Genomic DNA, 23577 nt, shown 5'->3' with positions numbered 1-23577 from the left:
TTCTCTATCTACTCAWAAATCTTCCTGCCTTTCACTGTTTTCATTCATTTGCTGTTCCTGTTTTCCAAGAAGACTGCCCATGCACTCCAGTGGTCTGAAACACACAGTATTAGGGAGGTGAGCTTGTAACTTTTGYAGTGCAGGTGTCTTTTTGCTTTCCTGCCTGTTATGTCCCAATATGGTCAAGGCCATTCGTGACAATGGTAGGAACAGAGGACACAAACCTCCTTCTCGTTCAAAGACATCATACTTTTCCATTCATTTTCAAAAGCTGTGCTCTTTAATACCCTRAACTTCCTGGGCTCAACACCRATTGGCTGTTTGCTCCGTGGGACCACCGCCCATGAGGYTTCTTATCCAATCACAACTCTRGTTGCCCGTGCCCATGGGCTCTGCWGAACCAATCCCAGCCTGATATGCAAGGAAGGGTCCTGTCAATGATGACAGGCTCTTAATCCCAACAGATAACTGGCAGCCTTGTTACAGCTCCTGCGATTGAGGAGCTCACCAACAAGGAGCTGATATGCAGTGTGCGAAGTCCTAGGATCAGGGACAGAAACAGTGATCAGGTTGGACAGAGCAGCTCCCCATGGAGGGGAGGAGTAGGCCCTCACCTTCACTTTGACAGTTCTTACTAAGGAAACAGCTGATCTTGGGCTCAGACAGCTAAACTTGACTCAATCAACTTAACGTCTAGAAAGTGGATGTGTGCTGGGTGCCTCTGACTGAGAATCTGAAGAAGGGAAATGTCTGAAAMAAGAGGCTTTCTGGTAATGAGCTATCGCAAGCATCCAAGTCAGTAGACTTGGCGGACAGATGACACTTCTCKAAAATGTGGATGTTCTCACAGCACTGCTAAAAAACAGTATTCCATATTTAAATTTTTTCCATCTTTCAGCTTGAAAACTATCTCATTAAATCTTTTGAATTTCAAAGTGACACACTTCTCAYGCTTCCGCACTCCCTCCTACCAGAAATAGCTACGCAAGTGTCCGTAGCAGACATTGCATCCTCCCCGGAATTTTTTCAGTGTGCCATGAAAATTGATAGARCTGCACTTTTGTTCCCACAGTCTGACGGAGACGTTATAGTCTATGTGTAGCTGGTTGCCTTGGTCAGGTTTCTGGAATCTAGTCAGCGAGATAACAGGGACAGTGACAGGACAAATAACGAAAACCTCTTCAGTCAGTTATTAGCACCCTTCCTTCATTCCTCCACCTCCTGAGCCTGTTGCCTGTGTCCCTTCACTCTGTTCTGTTTTATTAATCACATGCTCAGTAGTCCTGTAGCAGAAGGAGACATCYGCTTGTCTGTCACAATTGTGAAGATGCCACAGCAATAAAGGTATTTCTTAGTGTCACCTGCTCAAGAATGAAATATCTTCAAGTGAAACAATAACGTTTGGCTTGTAAGACTGTTATCCACAGGCAGACTGTTTCTGCTTTTATTTTGAAAGTWTTCTTCCACTTAGGAACTTACACTAGTTGTCAACAGAAGCATTAACAACAGGAAAAAGTGGTACAGATGGCTAGAGGCTGGAGTTAGAAGGGTGTCAGGTAGAAGCAAGGAGCAACAAGAACATTATGGAATACTGTTGAATTAGTGTTTTTGGGAGAGGCAGAGAAATATAATTCCTGCTGACAAATCGTACATATTACAAAACAACTTACTTGGTGGGTATTATTCCAATATTTAGGGGTATATTTTGTCAAATGAAAGAGATGCAACTGAAATGAAACAAAGTAAACCTAAAAAAAGCATTGATTGATTGCGTTCCTGTAAAACACTTTTGAGTTTGAATGAATGATCAGAAGCCACTGTACTGCTATAAATTCTCCAGGTGAGCCATAGCCTCTAGATAATCAAAGACCTAATCAAAGATAAGGTGCTGACAAGAAAAAATGCTTGAAGAAGTTGCTAGAACTTGCTCTTCTCAAGAATACTGTCAGCCAATGATTTTTCTTTGGTGTTTATACTACAGTGATCATTGCAGACAGGCAAGGACATTTTTCTCCCATCCAAACTTTTTGTGGCCTCACACCCCAGAACTAGTAGTGTGAGACAATGTCAGCTAACACATGCCTGGTTCAAAGAACACTGGAACCATGATATCTGATAATGCTAAGCAGATGAAACCTACATCCACTGGAGAACATGCACCACTCACAATACCATCCTGATCTCCAGCTCCAACAAGGATGGAAACCCTCCAACTAGGCCAACAAACCCTACCACTTGCAATTATGTTCTTAAATAAGCCATGGTTTTTTTTTGTTTTTTTTGTTTTGTTTTTTTTTAGGAAATGCAAGATTAGCAGGAGCTGATGGATACGTAGAACTTCTGAAAGTCCCTATATTTTCTGTAAGACAGAAAAATTAACATCAARTTTTCAAACATTCTTTTGATCACTTAGAGGCTTACACTAAGCAAAGCATTTGTTATGAATTTAAAGTTAAGCATGTCTATATATGGAGGAAACATGTAGGCTGACATCATCAATTTCAAATAGATCTCAATGCCTRTTTATATATATATGTACTTATTTTTGTAATTGGAATGGTGGCCATTGTATTAAAAGAAACTGCTTTCCAAATTTTCATTACTCTAATTTTAAAGGTAAATATTAGTGACTCAAAGAACAACCAGGCATTGAGGCTGGACCTGTAGAACTTACCCCAGAAGGAAAAAGCCCACTGAATTCCAGTGTGCAGACCCTATTATCTTCTCTTGTTAGCTGTCACTGCCAGCTGTTTTGGTTGAATATAAACTGTCAGCTGCAGTACAGAGTTGAATTATGCTGACCCCCAACAGTCCCATATCTCTATCCACCTTTCTGGTTTAACTCAGCCTGAAAGTTTCAGGATATGCAACAATATTTTGAGCTGTATCACTGCCTGTTCACTTACACTGAGTATATGAATGAGTGYTTGCATCCATGGTAAAAGCACTCCTTGGTCTTAAGCCTGCACCTGAGTTGAATTCCACTTGTGAGCCCACAGCAAGTATTCAGCACAACCAGTAATCCAAACCTGTGCCAATCTCTCAGTCGTTAGCTGGAAATTTCTRTAACTAAGCTATAAAAGTCAGCCTCTGGAGAGGGATGTTTCTACTCCTCTCTCACACAAATACTATGCARAAAGCCAGAGCAATACAACACTTGAATACAGCCAGGTCTCCTTTCTCCTCTTACTCTGAAAAAGAGCTGAACCTACCTTGACRAGTGATTCCTTGCATAACATTAAAAAGCATAGACTGGAACAGTACCTCGCTCTATAGCCCCTCTTCCCATMTTCCCTAAGAAAACAAATGGCAGGTCTCCTTAGCATAGGTTTTTTTTTAGGCAGTGACTTTTCTCAAAGAGATTTACAGCAGCAGCCTTGTGAGAGATTTGTGGCAGGCAGTCCTCCATCTGTAGTCTCATATCTTCACTATGAGAGCCATAACTCTCCCAGAGTGAAATGACAGGAGATTGTAATAGCTCATCATGTATTATGATGGTACAGTCTCTACAGGAAGGATTGTACTTGGCTTTGTATRTCTCCTTTGGGCAACACAAAACTTTCTCAAAAGGCTGAAATAAATTCTATTGTTTTGGTTGCTGCCATTCCACCAGTTGCATAACCCAGCCTCTGGAGATGCACACACAGCAGCACCATCCCAGGTATTTYAAAGAACATTTTCTGAAAAGTGGATTTCTTGAGGGCTTAGATATGGATATAGAACATTTCAGCTGGAAATTGCTAGCATGATTCTGGCTCAGGCTGGTAGCAATGTAAATGTATGACAGGTGTTTTGTTTGCATGAAATGGTTTATACACACCCTCCTTCATGCACAGGTAAACTGACATTAGAATGAAGTCCAACAGGTATTAAATAGTGCAAAATCCCCATGCTKTAATACATAAAGAATATCCATTTTACTTTCATTCATGGCATGAATGTACTACCACAGATACAATTCAGTTCCTAAACTAAATATTTAGAAAACCATTTTCCTAACACACCAAAATTGTAATCTTTTACTAGGTCCTGAATATTTTTGATAGCCTCTTACATACAGGACCTCCACAGTACACCTCTATCTTCTCACCAGAAAGTTACATGTCAAAGAGTGTAATGGACCAAAATTTTGGCTTAGGACTGGGGAAAGAAAACTTCACCTTCCTGTTTCATTAAAAAAGCTCTATACTCTCTCTTTCCTTGAAGTCTCCAGTTTTTAAATTGAAACAGACCTAGTATGACTATTTATGGGTTTCCAGTAAAAAAAATCATAATAGATTTTCTGACTTWCTCTGAGAGTTTACTGAATTGACCTGCTCTTCTGTCGTCAGACATGCAGCAAAAAGAAAATCCTAGCTCAGACTTACTGAGTACTGTGCATCTTTTCTTAGCAATTAAAAAATCTGCAAGAATCCTACCTTGACTGACAAAAGTTCACAGCTGACAAGATTTTCAGTATACAAGCTGGAGTTTGTAACATACAGCTTCAATTCTCTGCTTTGTTACTGGCATCCTGTGTGAATTTCACACAAGCCTCTATGCTCTAGTTCCACAACATTTAAAAATGTGCAATGGCATGGTTTAACTTTTCCAAAAAATGATCAATTTCACATAGCTTCTGAGATATATGGGACCACAGGGTTCTGAATAGGTCAGTGGGCTTTATCCCCTTATTGCCCATAGAGACAGGCTGACATCCCATTTGACATGTGTTTGCTGCAATTCCTTCTCATGTTGTTCCATTATTAGTATTCTGCTGAAATCAGGAGAATTACTCCTAATTCTGCATTGATACACGTCTGTCAAAACTAAGTCTGTTCAGAGGGAACATTATGGAGGGAATATGTGTGGTTCTGTACTTTAATAAATTTAAAAAACACTAGAACTAAAACAACCAAAAAAGCCAAAACCAAATAAAAACAACCCCAGGAATATTGAGGCTAAGCACACAGGACAGGATTTTTAAAAATTCAGGATGGTTGCCAAGCACACATAGATGCAGTTTTACTGATAAGGAGAAGAAGTCAGCAGAATGATAATAAGCAGTATTTGTCAATTAGAAAGAGGAAGCAAACACACAGACTTGTAACAACACCTTGCTGGTGCAATATTCTGTTTTCAGTCTGCACAATGTATCTCTTTCCATTTCATTAATGGCAAGGCAAAGTTTAGACTAACTCTTGATTGAGCACTTAGCTCAAAACTGAGACTGTTTGAAAATTCCATTCCAAAACTCRCTCTTAAGAACAAATAAAAAAGGACTGAATTTTATCTAATACTATTTTAAAGGCATTTCTCTCTCTCATTTATATGGAAAAAAGAGATTTAGATTACATGATACTTTGTAAAACCCTTACTTTTTAAATATGGGTGGATAAGGTCAACATCTGACACCTGGTGAGAAAAGAAAAGGTAAATATTACCATAAAATTAATGCTTTCTTCTCAGAAAAATAGTTCGGATACAACCTACAATTTTCTTAAGTACTAAAGGCATTTCTGTCATTCTAGGGCTTTCTCTCTCTTGTTGTCTCTCTTTCTCAGTATCAGAYGGTACTTTAAAAAACTCTTACCTGACATTCTAAATCTAGCAATGAAATGAAAATACAGATAAACCTCTTGGCCAGGGAAGAAGGGCAGACCCATATCTGTTTGGGAAAAAAACAGGTAAATTCTTATTAACAATAAATTTGAGCAGTCAGATTTGCATTTAGCTTGTGATGTAACCATGTCTTAGAGCCCATTACATTCAGCTTCAAAAAGGTATCAAAAGAGCACAATTCAAAAGTGCTCTTAGACATATGCCWAAAGTTCAACTTCTGTATTACTGAACTAAGATTCAGAAAGTCCCATTTCAGTTCCTTCATTAAATGCTAATCTAAATAAATATAAAARCATATACAATTATGAATAAGCCAGAATCTTTTAACGTTTCCTCTCCTTTGTGTGACTGACCAGACAAAACACAGTAAAAGCAGTGATAGCCAGACRACTACCACTGTTGCTATTACCTCTTCCCTATCAAAATATATAACTAATCTCCTCAGTCCAGAGGCAGAGATTCTGGTGATTATTTCTAACACTCACATCTGTTCAAATATTTTTACAGTTGTCACATACCTGCACTAAGCCCCAGTTAACATATGCTACAGCAGATACATCTTTGCAAGCTTTTTCAAAAAAAAAAAAAAAAAGCCCATTTCCTCAGCCAATGAAGGAGTGGCATTTTTTAGTCACTATAAAGTTACCCTTACCTCTCTGCAGCTGCACAAAGCTTTTGATTATTGACTAGAATGCATCTTTTTTAAGCGTCCTCAAATCTGGGGCAGACACTCTGTTTTAACCMGTTACCGTCTTCCGATAATCATGCTGAACATGTTTTGTCTACATGCAAAAAAGTAGGAGGCAGAAWTGAATTTCTATGGCGACACTTTGAGGTCCTAAATGGAGTGATTGAAATGGAAGTCCTAAATGAATAGATAATTTTTAAAAAATTAATTTAGTCTCGGTAACAGACTTATTAAACAACATCTATGGCACAGACCTAATGCTTTTGATACCCAAGCAAATGGAAAAGAGAAACACTGAGACAAAAGTCAATTTTATAAATGGCAAAATGGAGGAACAGAGATACTGATGGGTCCAAAGCTATACAAGAATTTGCTATAAATTTTTTATTATAATTCCTGTATCAATCAAAAAGTAAGTGTTCCTTCTAGAGAGCGTTTCTGCAAAACAGTCCTTTGATGGCCACATCTTTGATCACCACAGAAATATTTGGGTAGAATGAAGTGTAACAAAAAAAAATCATAGAAATGTACATGCAAATGGTAAAAAGGTACTTTAACCAGATATCATAAAATGTGAAGATTGTGATGTTACTGATAAGTCACCAATCTTGGAGGTATTTTAAAGATATACAGATGTGGCACTTAGGGACATGGTTTAGTGGTGGACTTGGCAGTGTTGGGTTACTGTTGGATTCAATGACCTTAGAGAGCTTGTCCARCCAAAATGATTCCATGATTCTACTTGCCATTAAACAGAGAAGAGCTAAAAAAMCCCAGTGTGATTCACAATTCACCCACGTCAGTTTCTGGGKTTTTTTTTTGGAAGACTGACAAAACTCCTTCTCTAGTCACAAGGTCTCTTTCGACTCATTCTGCCTGTCAAAGGATCATTTTATACTTCAGTCATTGCGATGCTATTTCTAAGCATGGATATTCTACTATAGCGAKAGAATAGTAGATAACTGCTACTGAGTTAAGATTTTTCAAAAAAAAATTAACATAGAGAATTGCTTCATATGTTTAGGCTATGTTCAAACACAACTGCTCAGCCAGTAAACATACTTTAAAAAGGACTGATGTTAGCCAATGTGACATGCATTGACAAGAAGGACAGTATGGAGGATCTGGGAAACTACAGACCTGTCAGCATAGCTTCGGTGTCCAGGGAAGTTATGGAACAGATTATCTTGAGTGCAATTACATGGCATGTGCAGGACAAACAGGAGATCAGGCACAGCCAGCATCATGCCATGTGCAATGCATAATGCATTCTTAATCTCTAGGAATTAAGAAAGTCAGGTGCTCATYGACCAATCTGATCTCCCTCTATGACAAAGTGATCTGCTTAGTGCCTGAGGGAAAGGCTGTGGGTGTTATCCATCTGGACCTGAGAAAAGTCTTTGACTCCATTTCCTGTAGTATTCTCCTATGGAACCTATCTGCTCGTGGCTTGAATGTGTGTGCTGTTTGCTGAATAAAAACTGGACAGCTGAGCCCGAAGAGTGGTGGTGAATGGKGCAACATCCTGTTGGCAACAGGTCACTAGTGGTGTCCCCTAGGGCTCAGTAYTGGGGCCTGAATAATACATTTATCAATGTCTTGGACGAGGCCAAGTGCCYCTTCATACAGTGTGCAGGTGATACCAAGCTGAGATGGAATGTTGACATGCTGAGGATAGGAAGCTTCYGTGGGAGGATCTGGACATGCTGAATTGATGAGCCAAGGTGATTAAGGGATTCCAAAGGGCCAATTGCCAGGTACTGCCCTTGGGTCATGATAATCCCAAGCAGTGCCACAGGCTGGGGAAAGAGTGGCTGGAAAGCTGCATGGTGGAAAAAGGCCCAAGGATACTGCACACAAACATGATACAGCAGCGTGCCTAGRTGGCCAAGAAGGCCACTGACATCCTGGTCTGAATCAGCAACAGTGCGGCCAGCAGGACCAGGGRTCATGCCCCCTGTACTCAGCACTGGTGAAGCCACACCTTGAGCTGTGTTCAGTTCTGGGCCCCTCACAGGAAAGATATTGAGGCGCTGAAGCGTGCCTAGAGAAAGGGAAGGGCAATAGAGCTGGAGAAGGGTTTGGTACACGAATCTTACAAGGASTGACTGAAAGGAGCTGAGGCTGTTTATTTTGGAGAAAAGGAGCTCTCTACAACTGTCTGAAATGTTATACCCAGATGTGGGTCGGCCTCTTCTCCCCCTTAACAAGAAGTGGTCTCAGGCTGTGCCAAGGGAAGTTTATATTGGATATTACWATTATTATTGGATATTATTCTTCCACCATGAGGGTATTGGAACAGGCTGCCGAGGAAAGTGGTTGAGTCACCATCTCTGGAAGTGTTAAAAAGAAGCGTATAAGTGGTGCTTGATTCTACTACAAAATCGTGGCGGCAAATGCGTTTGTACTGCGGGGTCATACGGGCACSTCTTTTCCCCCTCCCGGGGGCGGGCTCTCACACATTAGTGAAGCCCGGCTGACCAGAGCTCGGGCTCCCCACGCACTGCCCGGGCCCCGGAGCACACCTGGAGCCACGGGTGAGGACAGGTCGGTGCCTGAGGGCGCTCATTCCGGAGCGGCGCCTCTTCGGCCCGCATCGCCCCACCGGAAGCGGCCCCAGCGCGCGGGGGGCGGGGCGGGGCGGGGCGGGGCCGGGCAGGTACCCCCCGCGCTGCAGTGCTCAGGCCCCGCCCCCCGCAGGCCCCGCCCCCTCAGGCCCCGCCCCTTCCCCGGGCGGCCGCGGCGGGGGGGAGGAGGATGAGGGGGCGCCGTGGCGGCGATTGTTGTGCAGCCGCGCTCGTCTGACCGGGCCCCGCGGTCCGTCCGTGCCGCCCTCCGTGCGCCCCGCACCGTGCCGCCGCCAGGGGCGGGGGAGTCGCGGAGAGTGGATGCCTAGCGGGCACCCCCGGGGCAGAGACCCGCGGACGCCATGGGCTGCTGCAGCTCCGCCGCGCAGGTGAGTGGCCCTTGTCCCCTTCCCCTCCTGTGACCCGTCCGCCGCCGGGCCGTGTCACGCACGCCCGCGGCCCCGCTGCCTGCCCCGCAGCTGTGCACCCCGGCCCCAGCTCTGCCCCTGTCGCTGTCCTGTGGCTGTGCAGCCGCTTGCCCCCTCCACAGCCGCGCTCTCTGGCGGCCGTGCATTCCCTCGTGCCCCTCGCAGCACAGCTTCTTTTAGGCGCATCGCTTTGCTGCCTCCCACCACCGGAGCCCCGCTTTCCATCCCCTCGCTACACCTGTAGCGTCGTTCTCTAGTGGCTACGACTTGCCTGCGTCCCAGTCTGTAACCATACTCTCATGGCTGGGAACCTCTTTTTTTTCTCCTCTGCACGCTCCTCTAGCAACAGCTCTGCCTCCCCCGTGACTGTGACCCCCTTGCTTTCTCCTCCTGTAGCCTTGCTTTTTCGTGGCTGGGTACAACCCCCTTACTCGCCCCAAGTCTTGATGCACATGAACTGTGCAGCGTTTTGCTCCCTCTGTAACTGTGCTTTTCCCAGTCGTGGCTGTGCACCCCCTTGCTCATCCCCCCTATAGCCTTGCTCCTGCYATGCTACGCACTTCCACCCTCTGCATACTGTGGATCAGCTTCACCTTGCCCCTTCTTCCCCATCCCTGCTTTGGCTTTGCAATCTTTGCCGTAGCCTGCTCCAGTGCCCTGCTATGGCTGCAGCTGCAGACTTCCAGTTCTCACCTGCCATCCTCGTAGTGCCTTGCACCACTGTCCTGTGATCCGTAACCCGCCCCGGTCCCCCACCGCCGTGCCTCAACACATCTCCCTAGAYAGCTCTGCACGCCCTGCCCTACTCTGCAGCATATTCTTTGGGTCGCAACTGCCCCACCCCATAGAGAGAGGCTATCCGTGGGAGAARAGTCATCATGCCCAGGGCATCCCTCAAGTCCACTGCCTCTGGAAASGGAGGCAGTCCTAATCCCAGCCTCCTTCCTCACTCTATGGCCAAGGGTTCAGGTACCTCCCTACATCCATTTCCCTGTTTGTGATTGGTCCCGTTCACATCTCTTGTTTCTGAGGTCGGTTTTTCTTTCTYCCCCCTCCCCCTTCGTTCTGGTTTGCCCTTATTGACTCCTTTTTTTCCCCCAGAGTGGTGCTGCCAGGCAAGGCACAATCGGGAGCTCCACCCAACGCTCCAGTTTGCGGTTCTGCTTCCAATTTTAACTTTCCCTTTGAACAACACGACCAAATCTATGCTGTTTTTTTGCTTGGCTCTTTTCTGAAGGCTGTAGTAAGAACCATCACGACGGATGCCTTGGCTGTGCCTTGCTCGCCTGTAAATGTTAGTTTCCTTTGGCTGTGTCACTTGCAGTGGCTGAATCCAGCTTCCAGCAGACTGCTTATGTGGGAAAGTCCGTCTCTGCTGTCCCAGATGACTCATCATAGAGATGAGTTTTTGTAGCTCATCCGTTCAGGCAGACTTCTTTTTTTTTATATAAGAGCTCCGTCCTTCTCCGCAGAACACTGCGGAGAGCTGTCCAGTTGCAATAGGGAACATTCTTTCTGTATAGCAGATTGCCTTTCCTTTTTGCAGCAAATCAGCTTTATGGTGCATGAACAAATGGCTTGAATTAAGAGAATGAGATATATGCTAAATGTTAGTGGACGATTTTGAAATTGTTCAGTCACTGCAATAGACTGCCAGGGGATATTGTGAAGGTTGTACTGTTTGAGGTTTGCTAAAAAAAAAAATAGATAAACATCTGTCAGGAGTGGCTTAAGGAAAGCTGATACAGACTTGGAGCACTCYGAGTGAAGTTGGTGTACTAAAGTAATGTTTTGAAGTCTTTTCCAACCTTTTTTTTTGTGATTCCTTTCCAAATTGCTTTTCTGATGTGTTACATAGGCTCTTCCTAGTGCTTCTGTATGAATTTGGATTGCTTTTTTATTCTTTTCTTAAGGGAAATTGCAGGCTTATTTGTGGGCCATGTTAGACGATGGGTTGGTTTGCATACCTGGCTTGTTCATAGGTTTCAAMTGACTGATGTTGGTTTTTGGTGAAATTTATGTTCCACTGCCAGATTAAATGATGTTAATGRTGTTCTACTAAGCTTTTCATTTGCTTTCCTTATATGTGGCAATATAAAGCACAATAATTGAGTATACTACCCCCTATGTAAAAAAATACTTATATAAAAATACAAAAATATAAATATATATTTATATATAAATATGTAAATGTATATGCCTGAAGKATAAAGAATGGCAGTTTATTTAATTCCCTAACTATAAGTGATGTTCTGTCCTCAGGAAACCCAACTCAAAACCCAGTGTCTGAATATTTTATCAGCAGTTTTGTCTGGTATATGGATTACAGAAACCTTGCTACCTACAATACAGCATTACATTAGGTCCTAATGTCTAACGTCCCTTTTATCATTAAAAATAAATGTTGTGTTCCTCATCTGTCATGTTTATTGCACTTTCCCCTCTTAGATTTTTCTGGGCAAGGGTCCATCAAACATTCCTTCCTATTTCCTCGCCTTCTTCTTGCCTCTCCCTTTGTAGCTTCATATTGGTCTTTGACATAGTCTCTCCTCTTATCATGAGCACCCTCRTTCCTTATTACTTTATTTTTCAAGTTGATTTCTCATAAATTCTCATAATTCTTCATCTCTGTAGCCTATTTGATCTTCATCTGCTAATCCCCATTTCTGTTTCTGAGAGAAATGATTACTTCTGTTTTGATTCTGCCAGCCATCTTATCTGATTACTGCATCTCCAAGTCCCTTTCTCATGACTGCCACCTTCTCCTCTCACTTACGATAATGCACCTAACTGTGACTGACTGTTGAACTGGATAAATTTCTTTGTAGTCTTATTCACAGCCTTTTTTTCATACTCAATTATCCATTTTTTCCCCTAGATACGTTTCCTAGCTCCTTGGCTTTGCAGGCTGTGTAAAGCACTGCCTTAGGCTTTTTCCTGTGCTTCTTCCCCAGCAAAATCTAAAGATTTCCAGAGAAAAACTGATTATAATTGGCATATTTACCTTTATTCAGCACTATTGATTGCTACTTACAGAGCTGTATTTTTGTGTTTGTTTTCTGCTTTTTCTGCCTTTTTAACTAAAATCCCCATTCCCGTTTTTCTGTTTTAATTTCAAATTTCTGTTTTTTACCTCCTGCTGCCATCTTACTCCCTTCCTGATTTTATTCTGATTTGCTGTTCTCCATCCTTAAAAATAACAGCGCTTTAGAATGTTTCTYTTCTATTCCAAATTCCCGAACAGAAAAATGTGTTTGTTGTCATACRTTCTCTCTTTCTTCATACTAAATTGATTCAAATCCAGATTCTTCTTATGCTGAAATTGTTTTCGTTAATATCTCTAAAGGCTTTTTGTGCCCAAGCTGCAAAGATTCCACTTCTTTTTTCCATGCCTTGATTTCTGTTGCTATCAGTAGTGTATATAATCCTCTATCACATGATGTCTTATTCTCCCTAGGGGGTCTGTAGTACCTCAGAATTTTCTGAGTTGGAATGAACTCAAAAGCATTGAGTCCAATTCTTAAATGAATGGTCTGTACAGGGATAGTACTGTCCTTTTGTAATTATTCACTGCCTTCTACTCTCTGATTATCATATATTTACCACTACTTCTGTCTGTGGTTATACTTACAGCCTTTTCCYCACTTTAGTTAACTTCCTATTTTACCAAATTTTTCAACTTTATCTGTTAAGGGTGACCTTAAATTAAACTTAATACAACCATACCAGACCTTTTTCCTGATGAACTCATTYGTTCCGTTGTTCCAATGCTGTTTTGCCTGCTGAGACAATTAGAACTGGAATACTTCTTTTACAGTTTCTTTCTTATTTTCATGTGGTTTTCCATGTTTGCACAAGTTCTTTCACTTCCCTTGGTGTAGCATCTTCTGTGATCTCAACTACTTCTTCATCATCACAGCCAAAATTATTTTTTACTCTTGTTCCTTTTCAGTGTTACCTGTTGTTTCTTTTTGATGTTACAAGTGTGTCATCTTTTTTTCTTCAGGGGCTTGTGCTATTTTATACTTACTTAGGATCACTAAGCTGTCATTTTTTTGTGCTGCTGTCTCTTGACTATCACCATCTTGAACCCTGAGCTTGTGGAGGAAAGCTTGTGCAATGTCAACTACATCTTAAGAGTTGCCTTAATCAGTCTGTGTACTCATTGTTAGTTACCATGACCAAATCTTCCTAATATTTATTTGAACTGTAGTTCAGCCAAAGTGTGCTATCCTGTATCAGATGAAAACCTGTAAAGGAAGGGAGAAACACTGAGGTGGGATTTCTGTCTCCTATCTGGTATTGCTTTTCATTGTCAGTACCTTCTCGTTATTTCACCCCACTGTCCTCTCTTGGCCATATCTTTATCATGAGATGGGTGTTTGCGCAAGATGTATGCTTCTGTGTGCATGCATCTCTTTTGTCATGGATCTGCTATGCAATATAGCTTGTTTCTTCTTACTTTTGATAGAAGTAAGTCTGGTACGGGTTTGTAGGGTTTTTTTCTATGTTTGTGCTGTTTTGGAAATAGTGTTCTCAACCTAAATGTAGGGATCTTTTGAGCAAATGGTGCAGAAATTCTGTTGATAGAATAATTGCATTTCTTTCAAATCTTTAGTTTTACTGAAGAAGAAAAATGGAATTGAGTGCCAGTATTCTCTTCCCTCACTTTTCATTCTTCTGCTTCGTCAGTGATATTTTCTTCCATCTCACAGCATTCATTCATTTTAAAACTGGATTTTCAGGAAACTCTTGAAGTTCATCACTCCTATGTTGTCACAGCTGTTATGTTGTGCTGTAAATCTGTTTGTTTGAAGTCATCCATACTGGGTTTTTTTGGTTGGTTTTTTTTTTTGTTTCTGAGCAAGAAATCTTATTTTATAATATAACTCAAATTGCTCCAGTGATCTATTTGATAACACAGTTCCATAAAGTTTGCATTGTTATGTCTGGGGGGACAGAAATTCACAGATCATGAGAGGGAATGAGTTGTGGGGAGAGGTGGACCTTAAACTGCTTTCTCATGGRGCAGTTGTAATACACAATCCATTCTCCCTTCCTGCTGTTCTGCAATAGAAGTGGCTGATTATAGTTAAAAGGTATTTGCTTTGGCGACATGTTATAGGAAACAAGRCAATTTATTGAAGTCTTAGTGTTTGTGTTGCGGTTGGGAGGTACTGTGTGTGTTTAAAATAAATTTACAGCTTTTTATGTTAGTGACTTAATCTAAGATATGTGTGAGTGAAGCTTGAATTGTTGCTGGAAACTGCAGGCATGACTGGGAAAAACAAAGCGTRTGTTATTCTTGGTGGTTTTAGTGGTGGCATTGGTTTTTGAAAGACTGTAAGAACTTCCCATTATAAGAGGAGATGGAGACAAATAATCCCTTAACTTTTCCTTGACCATCTGCTAATCAAAACAGCATTGAATAAATCTGGAGTTCCTATCTTTTTGAAAAACTGAGTAGTTCTGGTGGAATGACTCTTCTGACCTGTTATTGACAATACAGATTACTAATTGTACATCAGCAGTAGATCTTCAGTTGTCAGAGGTTCTCACATCAAATGAGTATAAGGGGCATCAAAATATGCCTATTCCATTGTGGGCATGGTATGATCATGGAAGATGACCAGACAAATGACAGTATTGATGAAAGGAAATAATGAGTTGTAAATTCTCCTTCAAGGACGAAGGAAGCTTGATTTCCCTATCAGTATATTGACTGGAGATGAGGCTTCTGTTCTAGCCTCTGGTAAGCAGATATAGTATGAAGGATGAAGTGTACAATCAGGATCCAAGAACAGGTTAATGAATCAGGCATCTCATGGGGTTGTTTATGTATTTCTGGTCTGTAAGTCTGTTAGTTTTCTGTGAGGCATGAGATGTCCTTTTAAAAATGCTGTCAGAAGCAACTGCACAGCTTGTGCAAATAATTCCTTTTGATATTAACATAGAAAGAAATATTTCAACTWCATAGATATTAACTACATAGATATTTGTGAATACTCTTTAAAATTCATAGTGATTTTCCYACTGAGGACTAGCTGCTTCTGAAGTTCAGACTACCCTTCAAGTATCACTTCTTAAAAGTTGTAAAGCCCTTTACTTTGTCAGGTAATTCAAAGATCAACATTTTAAGAGCTTCAGGAAATTATGGTTTATAGTGCTAGGAACAAGCATGGGTCAGAGCATCCTTACAAAACTTTTTTTTTGAGAAAGTGAAATAGTTTTGGAGAAGACTGATTATCTTGCATTGTTAATAGTGAGTGCTGAATCCAAAGCTTATGTTATTATAATCTATTTGGCATTAAGCATGCTGTCAGCCATCAGACTTCCAGGTTAGTAATTGTGAGGGTACATTCAGTATCCAAATGATGGCTTTTATTTGTCATTTTGAAGAAATGACAGTGTTTGTTAAGTAATGAAGTTGTCAAGTATCTTTATGCAGCTTAACTGAAGGCAAGCTTCAGCAATAACTGTCCATGCCTTTTCAGTCTTTGGGTTGACTATAATTTTTGTTCCTRTGAACTTCTGTGATTTCTCTCGTGAAAAGCAGAACTTTTAAACCAACTTAACAGAAACTGTCTTTGATATTTTGTATTTGTATCTTTCTCACTTGAAGCAGCTGTTGGAAAATTGCGTGAATCTTACGCTTACTTTCTAAAAAATGGTTATGCAGTGTTGTCAAGTGACTTCTACCTATTGACTAAACTGCTGATTTTTACCTTTGGTGAAACTGGACTGAGCTTTGTAAGAAATTTTAAAGAAAGAGTTTGTGTTGATGAATATCTAATAAGGTTCTTATCTAATACGGTTCTTTTCCATCTTTCAACCACTTTGAAGTTTCGCGATCATCGGCAGTAAATAAATGTCATTGCATTGATTGGCATACTTTTGCTAGGCCCCCTTTCTTTTTTTCCTCTCTTGCCTTCTTTTAAATATTCTAGACAAGCAATTTTCTAGTGTGGAATAGACATGTGTAATTGTATGACAGCAGCCTCAAGAATATCTATATGTATATTTAAGAAGAGRGAAATGTCAACTTCATTTCAAAGTTCAGTTTTGCAGTCCTAAGATTTAGTTTTCTCTGCTTTAATATGATTTCAACACCYAGCACTATAAGAACAGGAGATGTTTGCTGTATATTGGAAAGCTGATATTCCATATTGCATTTTTTTCCATGCTAGTTTCCAGCTCTTGCTATTTTTATCAGTAATGTTGCTAGACATTACTGATAAAAATCATGGTGGAGAGCATGATGAGCAGAACGTGGTGACTTGTGCCTGATAATGTATAATGTGCCTGCTCTTAATATAGTTAGACAGCTGTCTGCAGCAGAAATGAGCAGAGGCCAGTTGTGGTTTGGTTTTGTTTTAAGTTGAGGCCATTCTTGCTGCTCTCCAGATGCAYTATTTTTCTGAGGAAGAGATCTCTGAATGTTGTACACAGATCTACAGAAACAAAACAGGAAACCCATTTAAGTACTTTTTCAAGGTCATGATAACCATGTCCTGGGAATGCTTTGTCAGACTTCCTATAGTTTGCTATGAAAAAYTGCAAAATTGTTGTGAACTTATGAGGAAGTGTGTTTATGTAATAAGCTGAGTGCTTGACACATTATTTCCGTTTTGATTCTCCTCCCACTTTTTCTTACATAAATCAGATAGAGCTTTCCTAGTATCTTACTTCCTGTTAATCTAAAATACTTTTAATATCCTCAAGCACTTCCCTCTTATTGTACTCCTGAGTGTTTTCCTTTCTTGTCTCTTCTTACCCTTAAATTTTGATACTGTAAATCAGGACTTTGTGTTTAAGTAGCTATGATTTTCACTTGGTAAACACATTGGAATGTAGGATGCATTTTGAAGGAATGTGTATCAAATTACTATGAATGCCTCTCTAAGTGGCAACATTGTTAGTTCCCACAGCCGTACTGTGCAGGCCATAAGCTCCTAATGAGCTGTGGTGTCTTTGGTCTTGAATTTACATGAAGACAGTGCCGAGAACAGGGGCAGCATTTTCTATGGAATGTCCTCCTCATCTCATGTGGAGACCAGTAATTGGGGAGTTCTGCTCTGAGATTCCTGGTGGATTTTTTTGTGTGTATCTCAATGTCCTGTGATAAAAATAACATCTGAAGGCAAAGTGTGTTTTGTAATTTGTGTGTTTTACTAGTCAAAAGTTAAAAAATATTTTGTAATTTAGGATTTGCAGTCTGTAGAAGAAATAACATTTGAAGTTCTGTGAAACAGGTTGATGAATAAGTAGAAAATTCAAATGCAATATAGTAACTTGTTATGTGCATAATGTCTTCAGAAGTGATGAAATGTTTTTTTTTTTTTTGTATGGTTTTGGGTTTTTGGTGGGTTTTTGTGGGTTTTTTTGTGGTTTGTTTTGTTGTTGTTGCTTTGGGGTTTTATTATTGTTTTGGTTCCGTTTTCATGGCAGATTTTTTATTGATGATTAAGAACCATGGAAATACTAAAATTGCATTGAAATGGATATTTTAATCTCACGAAAAATATGACTGTGATATTTGTAAAGTATCCTTATTTATTGCTGATTTGAAATAATATAAATGCTTAATAATGTGTAACGAAGAAAAGAAACATAACTAAATACTTTGAGCCTTAAAAGCAGGGCTTTTGTCTGCAGATGGCCTGATCTCTAAGCTTCAAATCCACAGCAGGTGTGCTGATCATGTCAGCTTTTTATTTAATCAGCTGTGTTATGTTTCAAGATAAATATTTAGGTTGTTGACTGAGGTGGAGGCATGTAATCAAGGAGTTTTGAAGCAATGTTTAATATGAGTTGGCTGTAAAGATGAATGGARGATGATCTACAACACATTATATTCAAGAGTGAAGTCCCCAAGCATGAGTTTTCAGGATAAATGATGTACATTACACCATTAGTAATATAAGTGATGCCTTATGTGATCTCAGTTTTGTTTACATTATGTTAAAAACTTTTACTGTTGGTTGAGTCTGACAACATTAGTGAAATAGAAGCTGTGAACACATTGAATTGGTGGTATTCCTAATSTCTGAGGAAAGCAAAGCATAAGTCCATTACCCTTCAGTGGATGGCTTTAAAAGAAGTGTTACACCATCAGAAAACTTTTSCTAGCATTATTTCTGAGTTTCATACCTATAATGGAGAGATGCATCTTTTCAGTGGACAAGGCATTGGAGAATAAATGGTGAAGTCATTAGRAAAGTAAGTATGTATGTGCTTATATGTAAAATACAGGTATATGGCTCTAAGCCTGAAGTGTGACTAGTCACTGCTTTGCAGTAAATAGAAAAATACACCGTTTTATTATGAGAGTGAAGCACAAAATTCCACAAAAATGGAGTGAATTCGACAAAAATGGACATTGGACTCCACTATGAGTTGCGTGTCCCATTGTGCAGTCCCTTTTATAATTGCCCCAAGGTGTTTTGGCCTCCTTCTGGAGATGACTGGCACGTGCTGCACGTGTTGCACTGACCAGCTCATCTGTGTCTGTCAGTGGGAGACATTGCTTCAGTTTTGTAAGTCTGAGGCAACTCAAGCTTCTGCCACCCAATAATTAGCAGATTCTTCAGGGTAGGAGCAATACTGCATAGTCTACACTAATTTTTTTGGTGTGTTTATGGAGATGTGTTTATGGAGATGTCTTTATTAACAATGTTGCTAATTTTTCCAGGGAACTGCTATAGTTTAGTATAGTAAAAGTTTGCCTTTGCTGGTGCGTGTTCCTTCAGTAGTAATGGAAATATATTATACCAATAATTTGCTGTATAATAGACAGGTTTTATTGTGTACCTGAGAGATTGTCTGAACTCATGATGGAGTGCCCTAAGCTTCTTTTTATCTGAACACCTGCAGGTCATGCCGAGGACGACTGTAGGTAATGGTGGACATTGTAACTAACWCAACATTTTAACTTAAGTCGTGGTGGAATAGGCTAAGGGTTTGCTGTGAAAATGTAACATGGTTACAAAGTCATAAACTKAAAATAGGTTTTGTGCTCAAGATTTTATTCTGCACAATTAATCACCAGATTAATTAATCTGGATTCACCAGATGAAATTTTTATATGGAGAACTAGTTTACTTGAGTTGTTACTTTTTTGTTCTCAGAGGTGTACTTGTGTGGGAAATTGAGTGTGTATGGTTGGGGTCAGGACTCGTATGGTCTTACTATCACTAGGATCGAGATTGTTCAGAGGTGAAAGAAGTTTCATTAGGACAATATGCAGTTGCTGCTAATTCTTCTTTTAAACCACTGAATAGTATAGAAGAGTCTGCCACATCCTGGACAGAAAACTGTATACTCGGTTAAGCCTGGAGATTTACTCTCTTGCATTGGAATAAGTTTGGTAAACTACTCAATTATGGCTCATCTYATTTGTAGGCGGAATGCTTCACAGTAAAGGTCAGCATGTGATTAGTACTGTTCTTTAGCTAGTAAAGATGTGAAATGAGTGAAATATCATTTCCTTAAATGGCCATTAGGAAACACTGATAAATGTTAGAAGAATTTTTTTTCCTTTCCTGTGTGGAAATGTTTCAATAGCATGTGAAGATGTAGGGTTAAACTTAGCTCGCAGGACAGTTTCTGAACTGGATGACTTCTTGGTGATCACCTTTTTAATTTGGTTTGCCCATTTTCTAAGGAGCCATGCCCTTACATGTCATTTGGTGGTAGCGCAGTATTGCAAATGGAGCCTCCAATTTTGAAGGGTTGAACTTGCATCACAGGTGTAGAATTTATGTATTGTGTACTCACAGTGCTACTGGAATAAACCAAATGCTATTTATGTGATCAGTTGAATCTCTGGCACTTWATCAGAATCAGTCTGCCTCCTAGGAAAGGAGGATGCTGCAGGACCCTGGAAGTTTCCRCAGAAGATGCTGATCAGGATGAGAATCCTTTTTTTGCCTCCAAAAGCTATTTATTAATGCTGTGTGCACACTGTGGTTGTTTGTCTCCTATGAAGATAGATAGCTACACAATAATTTCTGAATTCTAATTTGAGTAAACATAGAGCAGTTATGTCTATTTACTCTTCTGTATTGAACTAGAGTTGTATGTACTCTGAGTTCAGTGTTTCATCAAGGTGATAAAACAACAGAGAATTTTAAGGAGATGTAGTTAGAATAATGTGGGTCCTAGGGTAGGGTTTTGTAACAAATTATCTTAATGTCAGTGTCCTTAACTACCTGAATGAAGCTGTGACTTTATTCTTACAACCTGCGTGTTCATATGCCAATTGGAATAGTCCTATACACTCCGGTTGCTAGCTAATCCTCACTAACCAAAGTGGAGTCTTGAGTCTAACCACCAGGCTCTAACCTGCAATTCCTTTTTGTCCAGTGGTTRTAACTCATGCCAGTCATTCACTGGGTTGTCCTTGATTCAGCGCACCTGCCTCACTAGTACCTTAACTTTCTGCTTCTTGAAACATGTGATCTGACCACCACAAGACTTTTTCTTTTTGCTGCTTGTAGCATGCTGTTGCAGCATCATCAGTTGATGGCAAATTCCATCTTTATCATTATCTTATTCACATCGTTACTACTTATCCACAGCTTGATTAGCTGTATATATCTATGTATATAGTGCTGCAGATATTCTTTAATGGGATTCTTGCTTCAATCTCATCACTCACTAATTTGACATTGCATGAGACATTCTGTGTTTAAAGTAAATTCTTAGTAGCTCCCTGTGTCTGTAGTCTCCTGTTGAAATGCGGTGGTTTTACATTTTATGCTCTTACATGTCTTTCACTCTGGTTGTGGCAGAAAAGAGCTTGTATGGAGCATCCAGTACTGCTACTAGAGTTGACAGTGAAAGTGGTGACCACTAGCTATGCTCGTTTTGGCTGTTCCTGTACAGAAGGGTAGTGCAGTATGCAGAGTAGACCTACTATTTGGTGCTGCAAAGGTGTATTTTAGAAGCAGCAGGGGGAATGAAATCTGGAAGGAGGATTTCTGTGTTTGTTTTGGAGTGATTGGATGCAATGAATACCAAGAAAATGAYGTCTTTTTATTTTGTATTTGCATGCAAGTACTTTCAGTCTTGAGAATGTGTAGCTCTGAATTCGACTAGAAAAGCCAGTAGTTAATGTCCTGACATGCTTCACACTTCGTCTTCTGCAAGAGAAAGGCTACTGTAGACATCCAGTTTTCTAGGTGTGAAGAACCGCTGCRCCTATGGGTTCTAATTTGGTTTTGAGTTTGTTAAGTCTTGTGCAAAATAAACACATGTAAACTTCTGAACACACTGATTTGGGTTCTTGAGTAAATAACTCATAAAATCAGCACAGAAAAGCTGCTATGAGCAGAAAATGTTCCCAACCTGCAAATTTGTCTTGGAGAGAAAGACTCTTTTACCAACTTTCCACTTTTGACTRATAGTGCTCCCGATTCTCAGTGCTTTCATGACAGTACAGACAGTCCTGTGCTTTGTTCATGRCAGGAATATCCTTAGACAACATAGCATAAATTACGAAAACTCTATTTTAAGAGAAATTTTTAAATAAATAAAATAATTTTAAGATTTGTTTTTTCTTTTTCTCTACCTTTCTTGCATAAGCAAATACTGCAGGCTTCTGATCTATCTGGAAGAAAGGCTGAAATGGGTTGAAATGCTGATTTAGGTTATCAGGCGAAGCATGTCTKCTAAAATGTTACGGTGTTTCTGTCACAATGGAGACAAAGCATAGTTTGCAGATTGCAGAACAAACAACATTTGTTAGMCCTTATGTTGACCATGGATTAACAATTTATGTTGCCAAAGCACAGTTTGAGTAAATGCCCAAGGGTGTAGAGTAGACAGGGGCAGTCRGTGGAGAGACATAGACACCAGTATTGAAAACAAGGACAAAAGTCTGTGAGGCTATGGAATAAGATTCAGTAGGAGTCCAGAATACAAGGAATAGCTTGGRTTTTAGTGAGGTCTGGAGAGCACAAAGGTTGGATAGGTTAGAGAAGAGGGGTGTTGTTTTGAGCGTGTATGATTTCATACCTTGTTACTAAAATTGTAAGTTAGTAAGTATCTGGTGCCTGTTGAATTTCCTCCAAGGATACTTTTTGCTTAGACTACCTTCTTGCCTTTTTTTTTTTTTTTTAATTATTATTTTTTAAGATGAGTAAGAGCTATAGATATGGAATTAATTTCTCTGTGTATCCTATGTGCTACGTCATGGGATTTCAAGTTTCTTTTTGAAATACAACTTGCAGTCCACTTAGTAAATAAAATGGATTACTTATRGTAACTGTTACTTATGGTAACTATGACTAGTCAGACAACCTAAATCCTTGCCAGAGCTATTCTAGAGGCTTTTAAAAATCCTATTAGAAGATTTTGTATGCAGATGGTAGAGAGAGGATAAAAAAAACCCCAACAAAATAAAGCACATTGTGCAGTGCATTTTGCTGCTCCCTCTTTTGCCAAGGGCAGTTTATGCTTAAGACATCAGCTGTAGATGGAATTTATCTCTGCTGTTTGTAAATAAAAGTGAWTTTTTAATGAATCTGGAGTTCTTGAAGTGAGTTTAGGAATAGCAAGCACAAAGCTTTATGTATTTTATGCAATTACGATTATGCTAATTATAACCACATAAATGTCACAATCTTCTTGTAAATGTTAAGTTCAAAGAGTATGTTAGTTTTAAGTGTGAACTGCCAGATCAGAAGATTCAGTTTTGTTGAATGTGGGTTGTAGAGTGCACAATGTGACCTTTTAACACCTCTCACTGCTGATTAATGAGTAAAATCTGAAGAAGTTTGATTGTACAGGACCTACAGTGAATTTACAGTTTGAATTAAAATTGTATTTATCATATCTGTAAAACTATATTTATCACATCTCTAAGTGGAACTGCCTTAATAAAAAATTGTGAAATTAGCATGAAATTTCCTAATGGAAAGTCAGACAACTTGGAAAACTGCATTTTTTAAAGAGTACTGCAGGCTTTCATTTGTTTACCCAGTTTTTAGCTTTCTAATGGTAGTATTTGAAAAAAATTGCTTTGCGCTTGTGAATTAACAAAAGCTAGTCATGGATACCAAAAAATCACTTTGCTAATATTGTGTAAGTTACATGCTATTTCTTTTTTTTTTTTTTTTTTTACATACTGGATATAAAAGCTGTTGACATTTGATCCAATCATTCTATTTTAATTCAGTACTGACAATTGCTCCCTTGTCAGTAAAATCTTGAAGATTCTTCAAGGTCTTAAGAAAACAAAAATACAAATTTGAATAGGTTATTCCTTATGTTCCATCCCTGGGGAGAACTG

General features: G+C 39.8%; 1 protein-coding gene across 3 annotated transcripts in view; it reads left to right on the top strand.

Annotated features, from left to right (window-relative positions):
- Positions 1–9005: 9005 nt before the first annotated feature.
- The window catches only part of SLC44A1 (solute carrier family 44 member 1), an 81476-nt gene continuing 66904 nt past the window's right edge, over positions 9006–23577 (top strand). For all 3 annotated transcript variants that reach the window (XM_057385183.1, XM_057385174.1, XM_057385166.1), the window contains exon 1: positions 9006–9245. In XM_057385183.1, coding sequence (XP_057241166.1) covers positions 9219–9245 — 27 coding nt within the window. In that variant the 5' untranslated portion in view covers positions 9006–9218. The remainder of the gene's footprint in view (positions 9246–23577) is intronic.

Source organism: Malurus melanocephalus, unplaced genomic scaffold (assembly GCF_030028575.1).
Source record: "Malurus melanocephalus ecotype Western Australia unplaced genomic scaffold, MMel_1.1 scaffold_15, whole genome shotgun sequence".
Classification (NCBI taxonomy): domain Eukaryota; kingdom Metazoa; phylum Chordata; class Aves; order Passeriformes; family Maluridae; genus Malurus; species Malurus melanocephalus.
The sequence above is the reverse complement of the archived record's forward strand: the minus strand, read 5'-3'. Positions and strand labels throughout refer to the sequence as shown.